Source organism: Salvelinus alpinus, chromosome 4, assembly GCF_045679555.1.
Source record: "Salvelinus alpinus chromosome 4, SLU_Salpinus.1, whole genome shotgun sequence".
Lineage (NCBI taxonomy): Eukaryota > Metazoa > Chordata > Actinopteri > Salmoniformes > Salmonidae > Salvelinus > Salvelinus alpinus.
Genome location: NC_092089.1, coordinates 48,823,952 through 48,839,406, shown reverse-complemented (window position 1 = coordinate 48,839,406; position 15,455 = coordinate 48,823,952). Strand labels below are relative to the sequence as shown.

The following is a 15,455-nucleotide window of genomic DNA, read 5'->3' as shown; positions in this document are numbered from 1 at the left end:
GTAATCCAGAGGTGGGGCAAAGGTACAGGACGGCAGGCAGGCTCAGGGTCATGTCAGGCAGAGGTCGGTAATCCAGAGGTGGGGCAAAGGTATAGGACGGCAGGCAGGCTCAGGGTCATGTCAGGCAGAGGTCGGTAATCCAGAGGTGGGGCAAAGGTACAGGACGGCAAGCAGGCTCAGGGTCAGGTCAGGCAGAGGGCGGTAATCCAGAGGTGGGGCAAAGGTATAGGACGGCAGGCAGGGTCAGCAGAGAGGTCAGGCGGGTGGGTACAGGGTCAGGACAGGCAAGGGTCAAAAACCAGGAGGACGAGAAAAGAGAGACTGGGGATAAACAGGAGCTGACACAAAAACGCTGGTTGGCTTGACAAACAAGATGAACTGGCAACAGACAAAACAGGTATAAATACACGGGATAATGGGCGACACCTGGAGGGGGGTGGAGACAATCACAAAGACAGGTGAAACAGATCAGCGTGTGATAACATTTACATTTGAGTCATTTCGCAGATTCTCTTATCCATAGCGTTTTAAAGTAGTGAGTGCATACATTTTCGTACTGGTCCCCCGTGAGCATCGAACCCACAACCCTGGCGTTGCAAGCTCCATACTCTACCAACTGAGCCACTCAGGACACTAAAAGGACATTATCATAATTTTCACACTATTATTCCAATCGCATAGTGTGGAAATATATATGTATTAAACATAGGAAAATCACGTTTTGGACTGCACTACACATTAAACTATAATGTCAGCGATGTCATCTAATAACTGTGGTCTTACCTTCACAGAAGAGATTGCCACGTTGCACTGGAGGAGGTTGAACTGAAGGGGGCACTGCAGGTGATACATCATGAGCCTACTGACTGCCCAGGTAATACACTCACTCTGATGGTGTCAGAAGAGGACTCCACCTATAATGTGTGTGACACCGGGTACAGTGTTCAAAATGTTCAAAACGGCTGTCTCCTCCTTCGTATAAAGCTGGGAGGATAATATTTGGAGATGGGAGATATTAAAAAACACACTAGCACACAGACCAATAGATATGGAAAGATGTTTATTAGAACAAGAGGTCAGTGAGAATTGGACTCGAGAACATCTTTGAATGCTCATCGTCGAATCATTTCCTGTGTTTGTTTAGGCAGCCCAGAGGCCCCTTGTTCACTGGATTTGAGGTCTATGAGGCCTGGAGCTAAATAACTGGGAGACAGACACACAATCAGTTCTGTTTCACCCTCTGCGTTGGTACAGTTCACTGGTGTATATATTTACCATACAATTTTTTCTCCTTGAATTCTGGTCATGAATGTTAATACTTAATTAAGCTCCTTATTGACTGATCAAACCAATTTGTCTGACTGCAAGTTATCTAATATGCATGCATGGAAATTGTGTGTAAATAATAATATTGTAATCACTTGGCAACAGATCATTTTGAATAAATGAAAAAGTGATCATCAGTGCCTCCGATGTCATGATGACACTGCATATGTATGTTGACATTGTGTGTGTCTGTGAGCAGGTGCATGTGAGTGCGTGTCAATGCGTGCGTGAGAGAGCAAGATGGAGAGAGGGAGTTCATTTAAGCACGTGCCCACACGCGTGGACTCTCTAAGCGTGTATCTGCTCTCATGACCCTAACTCAGCCCACAGACGACAGTCGCCTCCTCCAACTGAAATAAAGTGTGAGCTTCAGCATGTTGCATTGACCACCCCCAGTACTGCAAGCCTCTGCACATCCACAGTTCTAGAACACCAGAGACAACAACAGAAAGGAGACCACGGCACACCGGTGGCGGCCTCACCCCCCCCCCCCCCCCCATCCACCACTATCAACCCAATCCCCCCTGCAACAGTCCCCATGGTCGCTCAATGGGAAAGAGCCACGTGCCTCTGCGCCCACCAGCTCAAGTGCATTTGTTCTCGCTGCTGGTTGTTGTAAAGGATTTTGCCTCCATAGACAGAAAAGCGGAGCGGATAACTTTTTGGAATTCGGCCTAGGGGGTCCTCTTTGACTTTTTGCTCACTCCAGGCTTGCACTCTCTCTCTTTCTCTCTCAGTCTTTCCCTGCGGAAAGGTTGACACTTAAGAGGGTTTATTTATCCTGAAGAACTCAGGTAAGATGCATCCTGGTACTTTACTCCCGGTGCTGTTATGTTGTGTTGCCAGATTGGGCTGTTTGGACTGATTGGACTAATAAGCAAGCGTATACAGTAAATCTGTGTGGAGTAAAGCATTGTAGCCATATGGGGCACAGGTGGGCAAAGAGGGACACTTCTGTCCATGGAGAAAAATAGCAGAGGTACTGAATGTAAGCATATTTTTCTAAGACTAAGGAAGACTTGGTCTGAAGTGCAATTAAATGGTTAAGGGCTAATTACATTGAAATCCTTCAGTACTAATCAGAATGAGATAATGCTTGAGTCTCTAAAGCGAAATAAGTAAATCATTTTTCTTCAATCATTGTCATGTCATTTTATGTCAAAGTATGCATTAAAATAAATGCAATCACAACCAATTGAGCATTCCACAGATATTGACTTCAACGCTTGACCTCAAGTAACGTTCAATGCAAGCATGTTGAATGTAGCACATGTAATACATGGAATGGATGGCCAAGATGGATGCAAAAAGGTACGAGGCATCCATTGGTCTCTGCAGTACATAGGGCCTTGGTGATTGGTCTGACTGTGTTGCAAATAGTACTCACTTTGCGTTGAACCACTGAACTGAATGTTAATTTTCTAGTTCCGCCTCGGGTGCAAGAACAATGAGTGAGACAGTTAGCGCTGCGTTTCCTCAACCCTAAAGGAATCTCTATGGACGTTTTATCATCTGGAAACAGGGAGGTGTTCCAGAGGTGTTATGACTGTTGGCTGGATGGTCATGAATCACTCTCTCAGGAAATACCATCCAGCTTTTATATCCATCATTTGTTGTTGGTTAGTTCTACATAAGCATTTTTTTGGAGCCGCCTATCCTCCACTCTCACTTTGACATGTAACACTTCGATATTTCAGTATAACCACGCTTGTGGAGTGTTTGTGTATTTTTCTATGTGTTTGAGGTAACTGAGCTGACATCTCTACAATGCATGCGGGTAATGGATAGCGTAAGTGGATTGCACAGTGTTGACAGTGATACAGAAATTGAACAAGTACAGTTCAAAATACGGTCTCTGTGCAACTACAGAGACACTTTGCCATCCCGTGCTATTGAATATGACACATGTTCACGTGTGTCTCTGCAAATAAGGAAGTGATACAGTGTTGTTTGTGCTGAGTGTGTGTCACGTCTCTGCGCTGTTGCTGAGTGAAGCATTGCCTGCATTGTCTGGTTCTATGCACCATTGATGCGTCTGTCTAGGTCTGTGTGTTGTGTGTAGTGTGTGGGCACAATGTGTGGCATTGTGGGCTGCAGTACTGGGATCAGTTCTATTTCAGTTCAGTCAATCCAGGAAGTTACATTTTTTTAAATAATGATAACGATAAGCAGCTATTTGTACTTCTGGACATGCAATTCACTTCCTGAATTCACTGAATTAAAATGGAATTGACCCCAACCCTGGCTGCCTGCAACTTTGTGTAGTAGGACCTTGAAGGCATCCGCAAAATATTGCATCGTCCAATAGCTGACTCTATTGCCTGTGCCCCATAGTTGACTGTGTTGCATGTGCCCCATGATTGACTGTGTTGCCTGTCCCGCATGGTTGACTGTGTTGCCTGTGCCCCATGGTTGACTGTATTGCCTGTGCCCCATGGTTGACTGTGTTGCCTGTGCCGCATGGTTGACTGTGTTGCCTGTGCCGCATGGTTGACTGTAATGCCTGTGCCGCACGGTTGACTGTGTTGCCTGTGCCGCATGGGTGACTGTGTTGCCTGTGCCCCACGGTTGACTGTGTTGCCTGTGCCGCACGGTTGACTGTGTTGCCTGTGCCGCATGGTTGACTGTGTTGCCTGTGCCCCATGGTTGACTGTGTTGCCTGTGCCGCATGGTTGACTGTGTTGCCTGAGCCGCATGGTTGACTGTAATACCTGTGCCGCACGGTTGACTGTGTTGCCTGTGCCGCACGGTTGACTGTGTTGCCTGTGCCGCATGGTTGACTGTTGCCTGTGCCGCACGGTTGACTGTGTTGCCTGTGCCCCATGGTTGACTGTGTTGCCTGGTTGACTGTGTTGCCTGTGCCTGATGTTTCCCTGTATTGACTGTGCCATTGACCCTGTCCCTCTGCCTTGCTGTGCGCTGCAGTGCGTAGAGCCTCGCCACCGTCGCAGTGTCACTCAGGATGCACAGCTTTATGGGAGGGGGCCTGTTCTGCGCCATAGTGGGGAACATCCTGCTGGTGGTCTCAACTGCGACAGACTACTGGATGCAGTACCGCCTGTCGGGCAGCTTCGCCCACCAGGGCCTGTGGAGGTATTGCATGTCGGGCAAGTGCTACATGCAGACAGACAGCATCGGTGAGTGTGGTACACTGGGGACCCATAGCACCACTGGGACTGCCTGTACGGCATCCATATTAGGAAGTCCCTCAGTTGTCAGACGAAACTCCCTTAGTTGAATGACATCCTAATATGAATGCTGTATGCCTGTCTTACCCATGTTCAGGACTACCAAGGAGGACTGTAATGAAGGAGATGACTGAATGACTGAAATAGCAACATGTGTCATTAGACTCAGACTCAATAGAATAAATACGTTTTTTAGACTCAATATGTTTTACAGTTAACTATGGAGGCAAATCATGCACCTGTTGGCCCTAATTGGCTGGTAATAGTTTAGGTGAAAAATAATATTTGGAGCATTAGACTGAATGAATGGGTCAAGACACCGTTTTCACAGGCGTGTGGGCTTGCGACTTTCTCTAATCTTTGAAATTGTATCTGTCCTCTCTTTTTCTTGTTTTATTCCTCTCTCTCTCTATATATATATCCTTAGCCTACTGGAATGCCACCCGTGCCTTCATGATCCTGTCGGCCATGTCGTGCTTCGCCGGCATCATCGCAGGCATTCTCTCCTTTGCCCATTTCTCCGCCTTCGAGAGGTTCAACCGCTCCTTCGCTGCAGGGATCATGTTCTTCGTCTCCAGTGAGTCCCACTGGACATTGCGAAGCTAACAGAGCTAGACACAATACACAAATAGTCACAGCATCAATACACAAATGTAAATGAATCCAGGACAAATCATTTTGTCTCTGTTTACAGACCCGACCGCCATTTTACCTACAATTCTGTCTACTGTAAATTGGGAGTCCGAATTTGAATTTGTCCTGTATTAACTCTCCGCCAGCTCTATTTGTTCTGCTTGCAATGGCCATCTACACTGGACTGACGGTGAACTTCCTGGGGAAGCGATTCGGTGACTGGCGCTTCTCTTGGTCCTACATACTGGGCTGGGTGGCACTGCTCATGACCTTCTTTGCAGGTAAAAAAAAAAGACAAATATGGATAGAGGTCACACTCGCCAGAAAGTCTGTTTTAGCATGGGCAGCACCATTAAAAGCTTACACCATTTAAAAGGTGTCAACTGGGTGAGACTTCCTGTAGGTTAAGGAAGGATCATAGAATTCCATCCAGATCAGCAGGAGGGATCAGCCAAAGAATTATACTCCTGAGCAAATATTCCAACACTGCAGGTGGCAGTAAATCACCAACTTTGGCTGTATGGCTGTTTTGACAAAAAACACAATCCCGCACAGTAGGTGGCTGTATGCACCTTTTCCTTTTGTTTACAGACTGCGGATAAATGTATAGAAGAAGATAATATGCCAACTACTTTATTCTCTGTCCCCAACGCACTAGACGACCAGTTTTGCTAGCCTTTAGCCGTACCCTCATCCTACTCCTCCTCTGTTCCTCGGGTAATGTGGAGGTTAACCCAGGCCCAGCATGTCCCCAGGCACTCTCATTTGTTGACCAAAGCCTTGGTTTCATGCATGTTAACATCAGAAGCCTCCTCCCTAAGTTTGTTTTACTCACTGATTTAGCATACTCCGCCAACCCTGATGTTCTTGCCATGTCTGAATCCTGGCTTAGGAAGGCCACCAAAAATTCTGAGATTTCCATACCCAACTACAACATTTTCCGTCAAGATAGAACTTTCCAGGTCTATGTCCAAACAATTCGAGCTTCTAATTTAAAAAATGAATCTCTCCAGAAATAAGTATCTCACTGTTGCCGTCAGTTATAGACCCTCCTCAGCTCCCAGCTGTGCCCTGGACACCATATGTGAATTGATTGCCCCCCATTTATATTCAGAGTTTGTTCTGTTAGGTGACCTAAACTGGTATATGCTTAACACCCCAGCAGTCCTACAATCTAAGCTAGATGCCCTCAATCTCACACAAATTACCAAGGAAACCACCAGGTATAACCCTAAATCCGTAAACATGAGCACCCTCATAGATATTATCCTGACCAACTTGCCCTCCAAATACACCTCTGCTGTTTTCAATCAGGATCTCAGCGATCACTGCCTCATTGCCTGCGTCCGCTATGGGTCTGCGGTCAAACGACCACACCCCATCACTGTCAAACGCTCCCTAAACCACTTCTGTGAGCAGGCCTTTCTAATCGACCTGGCCCGGGTATCCTGGAAGGATATTGACCTTATCCCGTCAGTCGAGGATGCCTGGTTGTTCTTTAAAAGTAATTTCATCACCATCTTAAATAAGCTTGCCCCTTTCAAAAAATGTAGAACTAAGAACAGATATAGCCCTTGGTTCACTCCAGACCTGACTGCCCTTGACCAGCACAAAAACATCCTGCGGCGTACTGCAATAGTATTGAATAGTTCCCGCGATATGCAACTTTTCAGGGAAGTCAGGAACCAATACACGCAGTCAGTCAGGAAAGCAAGGCTAGCTTTTTCAACCAGAAATTTGCATCCTGTAGCTCTAACTCCCAAAAGTTTCGGGACACTGTAAAGTCCATGGAGAACAAGAGCACCCCCTCCCAGCTGCCCACTGCACTGAGGCTAGGAAACACGGTCACCACCAATAAATCCACGGTAATCAAATTTCAATAAGCATTTCTCTACGGCTGGCCATGCTTTCCTCCTTTCTACCCCAACCCTGGCCAACAGCGCCGCACCCGCTGCAGCTACTTGCCTGAGCCTCCCCAGCTTCTCCTTCACCCAAATCCGGATAGCAGATGTTCTGACTGAGCTGCAAAACCTGGACCCGTACAAATCGGCTGGGCTAGACAATCTGGACCCTCTCTTTCTAAAATGATCCGCCGCCATTGTTGCAACCCCTATTACCAGTCTGTTCAACCTCTCTTTCATATCATCCGAGATCCCTAAAGATTGGAAAGCTGCCGCGGTCATCTCCCTCTTTAAAGGGAGTGACACTAGACCCAAACTGTTATAGACCTATATCCATCCTGCCCTGCATTTCTAAAGTCTTCGAAAGCCAAGTTAACTTATTTCGGATCATTGGGACGCTAGCGTCCCACCTCGAGAACATCCGGTGAAATTGCAGAGCGCGAAATTCAAAATTCAAAAGTAGTAATATTAAACATTCATAAAAATGCAAGTGTTATACACCATTCTATAGCTTAGAATCTTGGTAATTGAACCGCTTTGTCCGATTTACAATAGGCTTTGAAAGCATAGTATTTGATCGTCTGAGGACAGCGCCTCACCCACTTCCTGCATTAACATGAATTCATAACCTGCACAGGTGTCACAAAACTCAAAAATAGCGATAAAATATATCACTTACCTTTGAAGATCTTCATCTTTTTGCAATCCAAAGGGTCCCAGTTATACAATGAATGGTCTTTTTGTTCGATAAAGTCCTTCTTTATATCCCAAAAATGTCAGTTTATTTTGCGCGTTTGATTCAGAAGTCCACCTGATCCAACTCGCCCAACATGCCTACAAAGGAATCTAAAAAGTTACCTGTAAACCTCGTCCGAACAATTCAAACAACTTTTCTAATCCAACCTCAGGTACCCTAATATGTAAATAATCGATCAAATTTAAGACGGAATATACAGTGTTCAATACCGGAGAAAAAGAATGAGGAGCGTGCACTCATTCACTCGCGCCAAAGACTAGAGTCTTTAGAGCATTAAACTATTTCTAAAGACTGTTGACATCTAGTGGAAGTCATAGGAACTGCAATCCTAATTATCAGACTTTCCCATAGAAAAGCATTGAAAAGTCCAATGACCTAAAAAAAAATATATCCTGGATGGATTGTCCTCGGGGTTTCGCCTGCCAAATCAGTTCTTTTATACCCACAGACAATATTTTAACAGTTTTAGAAACTTCAGAGTGTTGTCTATCCAATGCTACATATGCATATCCTAGCTTCTGGGCCTGAGTAACAGGCAGTTTACTTTGGGCACGTTTGTCATCCAAACTTCAAAATACTGGCCCCTAGCCCAAAGAAGTTAATAAACAGATCACTGACTATTTCGAATCCCACCGTACTTTCTCCGCTGTGCAATCCGGTTTCCGAGCTGGTTATGGGTGCACCTCAGCCACGCTCAAGGTACTAAACAATATCATATCCGCCATCGATAAAAGACAGTACTGTGCAGCCGTCTTCATCGACCTGGCCAAGGCTTTCGACTCTGTCAATCACCGTATTCTTATCGGCAGACTCAATAGCCTTGGTTTCTCAAATGACTGCCTCGCCTGGTTCACCAACTACTTCGCAGACAGACTTCAGTGTGCCAAATTGGAGGGCCTGTTGTCCGGACCTTTGGCAGTCTCTATGGGGTGTGGCACAGGGTTCAATTCTCGGGCCGACTCTTTTCTCTGTATATATCAACAATGTCGCTCTTGCTGCGGGTGATTCCCTGATCCACCTCTATGCAGACGACACCATTCTGTATACATCTGGCCCTTCTTCGGACACTGTGTTAACTTCTCTGGGATATGTGGGACGCTAACGTCCCACTTGGCCAAAAGCCAGTAAAAATGCAGAGCGCCAAATTCAAATAAATTACTATAAAAATCAAACTTTCATAAAATCACACATGAAAGATACCAAATTAAAGCTACACTGGTTGTGAATCCAACCAACATGTCAGAATTCAAATAGGCTTTTCGGCAAAAGCAAACGATGCTATTATCTGAGGATAGCAACAGAGTAAACAAAGAGAGAAGCATATTTCAACCCTGCAGGAGCGACACAAAACGCAGAAATAAAAATATAATTCATGCCTTACATTTGACGAGCTTTTGTTGTTGGCACTCCAATATTTCCCATAAACATCACAAATGGTCCTTTTGTTCGATTAATTCCGTCGATATATATATCCAAAATGTCCATTTGTTTATCTCAAAAGTTACCTGTAAACTTTGTCAAAACATTTCAAACTACTTTTGTAATACAACTTTAGGTATTTTTTTACGTAAATAATAGATAAAATTGAAGACGGGATGATCTGTGTTCAATACAGGATTAAAACAAACTGTAGCTAGCTTTCTGGTCACACGCCTCTAACTAACAGTACACTTCCAGTGACCCTCGTTCAAGATGGCCGTACTTCTTCATTACACAAAGGAAAAAACCTCAACCAATTCCTAAAGACTGTTGACATCCAGTGGAAGCGGTAGGAACTGCAAGAAGGTCAATTAGAAATCTGTATTCCCAATGAAAACCCATTGAAAAGAGAGTGACCTCAAAAAAAAAAAATTCTGAATGGTTTGTCCTCGGGGTTTTGCCTGCTAAATAAGCTATGTTATACTCACAGACATGATTCAAACAGCTTTAGAAACTTCAGAGTGTTTTCTATCCAAATCTACTAATAATATACATATCTTATCTTCTGGGGATGAGTAGCTGGCAGTTGAATTTGGGTATGCTTTTCATCCAAATGTGAAAATGCTGCCCCCTATCCTAGAGAAGTTAACTAACATCCAAACAAGCTTCAATGCCATACAACACTCCTTCTGTGGCCTCCAACTGCTCTGAAACGTGAGTAAAACCAAATGCATGCTTTTCAACCGTTCGCTGCCCGCACCCGCCCGCCCATCTAGCATCACTACTCTGGACGGTTCTGACCTAGAATACGTGGACAACTACAAATACCTAGGTGTCTGGCTAGACTGTAAACTCTCCTTCAGACTCATATCAAACATCTCCAATCCAAAATCAAATCTGCTTTCTATTTCCAAACAAAGCCTCCTTCACTCACATCGCCAAACTTACCCTTGTAAAACTGACTGTCCTACCGATCCTCGACTTCGGCGATGTCATCTACAAAATAGCTTCCAATAGTCTACTCAGCAAACTGGATGCAGTCTATCACAGTGCCATCCGTTTTGTTACCAAAGCCCCTTATACCACCCACCACTGCGACCTGTATGCTCTTGTTGGCTGGCCCTCGCTACATATTCGTCGCCAGACCCACTGGCTCCAGGTCATCTATAAGTTTATGCTAGGTAAAGCTCCACCTTATCTCAGCTCACTGGTCACAATAACAACACCCACCCGTAGCACGTGCTCCAGCAGGTATATCTCACTGATCATCCCCAAAGCCAACACCTCCTTTGGCCGCCTTTCCTTCCAGTTCTCTGCTGCCAGTGACTGGAACGAATTGCAAAAATCGCTGAAGCTGGAGACTTACATTTCCCTCACTAACTTTAAACATCAGCTATCTGAGCAGCTAACCGATCGCTGCAGCTGTACATAGTCCATCTGTAAATAGACCACCCAATCTACCTACCTCATCCCCATATTGTTTTTATTTACTTTTCTGCTCTTTTGCACACCAGTTTCACTACTTGCACATCATCATCTGCTCTTCATCATCTGCTCATCTATCACTCCAGTGTTAATCTGCTAAATTGTAATTACTTTGCTACTATGGCCTATTTATTGTCTTACCTCCTCACGCCATTTGCATACACTGTATATAGACTTTCTTTTTTTCTATTGTGCTATTGACTGTACTCTTGTTTATTCCATGTGTAATTCTTTGCTGTTGTTTGTGTCACACTGCTTTGCTTTATCTTGGCCAGGTCGCAGTTGTAAATGAGAACTTGTTCTCAACTGGCTTACCTGGTTAAATAAAGGTTAAAAAAATATATACTAAAATGGAGGAGCTGCCAATGCTGTCACAGAAGCGATCAATGGCAAATATAGGAGTGTGCCCTCTGTTCTCTGTGGATAAGCCAAACTAGAATCAAATGGCACATGTTCTTCTCATCGCCTAAGTCATTATTTGAAATCCAAAAATGCTAGTCGAATCGTCAAACCAAACTCTGCAGAATATCATCAATTGTTGTAGTTTTATTGATGAAACATGCAGACAATGCTGGTATTCATTGATAACAGGTAAGACCCTATTCTTTATCTATCTATATGGGAACTACCTCAAGTAGCATGGATGCTGGACAGTTGTTGATTTACAATTTTCTCTTTTGCAGGAATATTTTACATGTGTGCCTACAGAATGCATGAATGCAGGAGAGTGGTGGGCCCACGCTAAAAGAGAGAGGAAAGCCAGTGAAAAAAAATCGGGACATTTTGGCCCCGCAAATCCAACACGATGAAAGAATCAAGCTTACACCAATAGACATATCCCTGAAATATAGAAACTGTACTGGAAAATTGAGAACCAAAGATTAATACAAATGTTTGATTCTGCCTGAGCAGTTTACGTGTCATTTTAATAAAGCTATAACTCTCTTTAGCAGTAAAACATTTATACTCTTTGTTACATTCAGCCTTGAAACTCTTGAATACAGAAAGGTCTTTGCAACACAAATATGTTAGCAGATTCATGCCAATACAAATGGAGGTAGAAAATATTTAGCATTATGTGTCAATTAAAATGGGTAACACAGCACATACTCTAACCAAACAAGTTCATCATTTTAAAGGATAACAACCAAGCTTTCACATAGTGTGCGATTCAAGAGGGTAACAGAAGCTACTGTGATGAAACACATGAATCATGTATGAGGTGCTCACTTTTGTAAATGGAATGTAAACATTTAAACATTTAAATATGAATGACTTTGGCAAAAAAAGGTACAGTTCACAGAAATGTGTAAAACACAAACGACATATTATCTTGAAGTATACTGCATATACGTAGCTAGGTCTCTCCACGAATAGAGTGGCTTTTGTAATTTCAATGGAATCTCATACATCTATGCTTTAACTAAGCCAAGCCTTTAATTTTTTATTTTTTTTACACATTCTAATAGCAGTGTGTTTTCATTCAAGTAAGGTATTTGTTTTTCTCTGAAAATCCCCATTTGGCATGTCCAATATCCTCTTTGTTCACCTTCTACGAAATACATCTACTTAATTACAAGTCCTAGTTATTTTGTTACTTTAGGAAAGTAATGGCTGAAGATTTTTACTTATTTAATGATTCATTTACATTTGTCCCTCAGGTTTATGTTAACCCTGTAACATGAACTGAACTCACGTTTTAATATGGTAAAACTATTCGTTTTTAAATGATTAAATCAAAAGAAAAACATACCATCTAGTAATATAGCCATATCATAGTGTAAAAGCAGGTGAGCTGGTTCTACTTTTTTAGGCCATTTGTTTTGTGCTGGAAAACTGAGCACGTCAAGCATAACCCATCAACCCTGTGTTACCCATAGATAGATAGGCTAGAAATGTTTTTAACAAGTTACTAGAAATGTTTTTGTTGAACTTGCATGCAATTGCCTCCCGCTGTTGCACACAACCTGCTTCCATTCCCCCTGTCACAAAGGGAGTTATGGCGGATTTAAGATAACATTGTTAACCCTATTACAGTCAATCCTGTCACTTTAATTTGAATTTGTATAGTTATTCTTTTCAATTGAACCGCTTGAGATGGGAAAACATGTTTTTTTATGAAGTTGAACATTTTCTCTTTATGACAGAATTAAAACATTTGGTGAAATGAATAGTTATTTTTGACAAAATTACACAAAAGGCACTTACTGGATGGAGTAAGGTGACAACATTTTCTACTCTTGGCCCATATCGGCTATTGTGCTTTCCTTTTGGACTGCAGCCTGACCCTGTCGCAGTCCCAGCATCTTGCAGATGGCCGTCTTGGTAGTGATGCGGAAAGCAGAGGAGGAGAAGTAGAAGATGATAGGGTCCAGGCAGGTGTTGAAGGCGCTGAGCAGCAGGGTGTAGTACCTCCACGAGGGGCTGGAGCCTGTGAAGAAACCCAGCACATGGGAGAAGTTGTAGGGAAAGACACACACAAGGAAGACGGCCAGAGTACCCAGCGCCATCCCGATGGCCTTCTGCTTCTGGCCCGGGCTGATCCTGGGGAACATGTACAGGATCCAGATTAAGCGGAGGTAGCAGAAGATGCAAACCATGAGAGGAACCAAGCAGAGCATGACGAAGAACTCCAGACGCACCGGGAGGAGGATGGCCAGCTGTTGTTCGGTGAAGTTCTCGTAGCAGACGGAGGTGTTGTTTGAGGAGAGGTCTGGGTGGTGCTGGATGATGAACACGATGCTGCAGTGGGCGGTGGAGAGAAGCCAGATGATTGTGCTGGCCACCACAGAATAGAAAGGTTTGTGAAGTTGGTGGTAGGTGACGGGATAGGCCACCGCCAGGTAACGGACCACACTGACAGCCATCAACAGGAGAGAACTGGTGTAGATAGTGGAGAAGAAGGTGTAGGAAGCAATGGAGCAGAGGAACTCGGGCAGTTTCCACAGCATGCCGGAGGCCGCCTCGTACATCTTGAGAGGCAGGAAGAGAAGAAAGAGGAGGTCGGACACAATCAGGTTGAGCAGGAGGATGTCTGTGGGAGTGGGCTTGTTGTGGATCTTGACGCTGAAGGCGTAGAGCGCCAGGATGTTGGCAGGCAGGCCCATCAGGAAGGTGATGATGTAGATGGATAGAATGACCTCACTTTTCACCCACACCATGGCTCTGAAGCTATAAGATAAACAAAACCAAAAAGAACACATTCAGGGTGCCCAATAATCATATTTTATAATCATACAAATGTAGCTGTTTTCAATGATCAATGTATTTTTGTTACAATATCTCAGCCAACTTCTTATTACCAATGAAGGAATCACAATATGCGTATAGCTACATCCTCCCCACAGTACACTTGCAGCTCAACAGTGAAAACCTTAAAGGGAGAAGGATAACACATTCTTAATTCCAAATGGTCATAACCTACCTGGCTGTAGATGTGTATTTATTTTTAATTGGGAATTAGAGAGCTCAGCCAAGTGTATTCAAGCTTCCCAAGGAGGTCGTTACTTTGGTCAAAACAGCAGAATGTTCTATTTCAATTTTCTAGCATATATAGCAGCCAAGCAGACCTGTTTGAGTGCACAGCAGACGTATTGAACAGTGCAAACATGAGGAGGTGCGAGTGCATGGTAACGATTAACTAAAATGCAAAACATTGCTGTGCTTACATCTGATATGACGTATGTGTAGGAGGGAGTGAAATACCAATGTCTAATTTCAATATTGATTTTGTAAATAGTGTGGAAACATACATTGCCTTCCCAAGAGAACAGTCATGTAAATGATAACAGAATCCTAACATTTATTTTTCCATGTGCCCAAGGTTGATGTAACATCATATGTGTATTAGCATTTTGCTAACACTTGACGAGTACTGTAGCAACAAACCACTAATTGTTACTGTATGTGTCCATGTGGTTGTGGCTCAGGGTTGGAATAATCTATTAGCATTTTGTTGTCACTTCATCAATAACTAACGTAAACTCACCCCATTCCGTACAAATTTGCGCAACCGCGACATTCAAACGAGGCTGCAAAGAAAACTTATGGGACTGTAGCGACTGTGTTGACTTCAAAATCTGGGGTGTGAACTACGTTTCTATTCAAGCGTTGATCTACATGGTAATGGCTCTATAGTATTGGAGAAAAGTTGAAAAAACTGACCCTCCGTTACATCGTGACGTGTCATGCCGTAACGTACAGCACTTATAAAGCAACTATTTCTGTCTTACAATCTCTCTCCACCAGGTGTAGCACTTCTCTCATCGTTTAAAAACAAGAAATGGACAGAGGCGGGGGTAAGGGGGGGATACCTAGTCATTCTTTGCATCATCACTGCAAGCATCATGACTCTCAAAGCCGCTGTTTACTTCTGAAGATCACTTTAGCACCGCCCTAAAAACCCGATTCAAATTCGACACAAACCTTCAAATAGGTATGCAATGACACATTATATAAATATATAGATATATAGTGTTTTATTTACACTTTAGAGGCGATAAGGTGATAAGTTGGACAGATCGAGTGAAAAAAGCAGTATTGCCACACATGTCTCTCCTTCTCACTACCACGCATTAGTTTCGCTTCCCCACCCGCCATTTTTAAAAAGACCCGACGGAGCTCGTTGCCTTCTTGAATCATGCAGAAACGTGCAGCGTGGAGTTCATGTAATTGATTCTGTTGGAAAGTGGAGAAATTGTGCTTTACAAAGGTATTGACATTACAGTTGATCTGGAAGTGTTAGGT

General features: G+C 43.7%; 2 protein-coding genes across 2 annotated transcripts; one reads left to right on the top strand and one right to left on the bottom strand.

Moving 5' to 3' along the window:
* Positions 1-1,888: 1,888 nt before the first annotated feature.
* On the top strand, positions 1,889-11,612 carry LOC139573835 (lens fiber membrane intrinsic protein-like). The gene is made up of 5 exons (XM_071397743.1): positions 1,889-2,120; positions 4,252-4,463; positions 4,942-5,091; positions 5,294-5,428; positions 11,393-11,612. Exons 2-5 carry the CDS (start codon positions 4,289-4,291, stop codon positions 11,452-11,454), a joined length of 522 nt encoding a protein of 173 aa, XP_071253844.1. The 5' UTR covers positions 1,889-2,120; positions 4,252-4,288; the 3' UTR covers positions 11,455-11,612.
* On the bottom strand, positions 9,052-13,912 carry LOC139573833 (free fatty acid receptor 2-like). Its single transcript, XM_071397740.1, has one exon. It carries the CDS (start codon positions 13,910-13,912, stop codon positions 12,944-12,946), a length of 969 nt encoding a protein of 322 aa, XP_071253841.1. The 3' UTR covers positions 9,052-12,943.
* Between the last annotated feature and the right edge of the window lie 1,543 nt (positions 13,913-15,455).

Excerpts from the sequence above, each read along its gene's own strand:
- LOC139573835 (XM_071397743.1), top strand. The coding sequence starts at position 4,289 with ATGCACAGCTTTATGGGAGGGGGCCTGTTCTGCGCCATAGTGGGGAAC. Across the intron at positions 4,464-4,941 it reads CATGCAGACAGACAGCATCG|CCTACTGGAATGCCACCCGT; the intron begins GTGAGTGTGGTA and ends ATATATCCTTAG. Across the intron at positions 5,429-11,392 it reads GCTCATGACCTTCTTTGCAG|GAATATTTTACATGTGTGCC; the intron begins GTAAAAAAAAAA and ends TCTCTTTTGCAG.
- LOC139573833 (XM_071397740.1), bottom strand. The coding sequence starts at position 13,912 with ATGTGTTCTTTTTGGTTTTGTTTATCTTATAGCTTCAGAGCCATGGTG.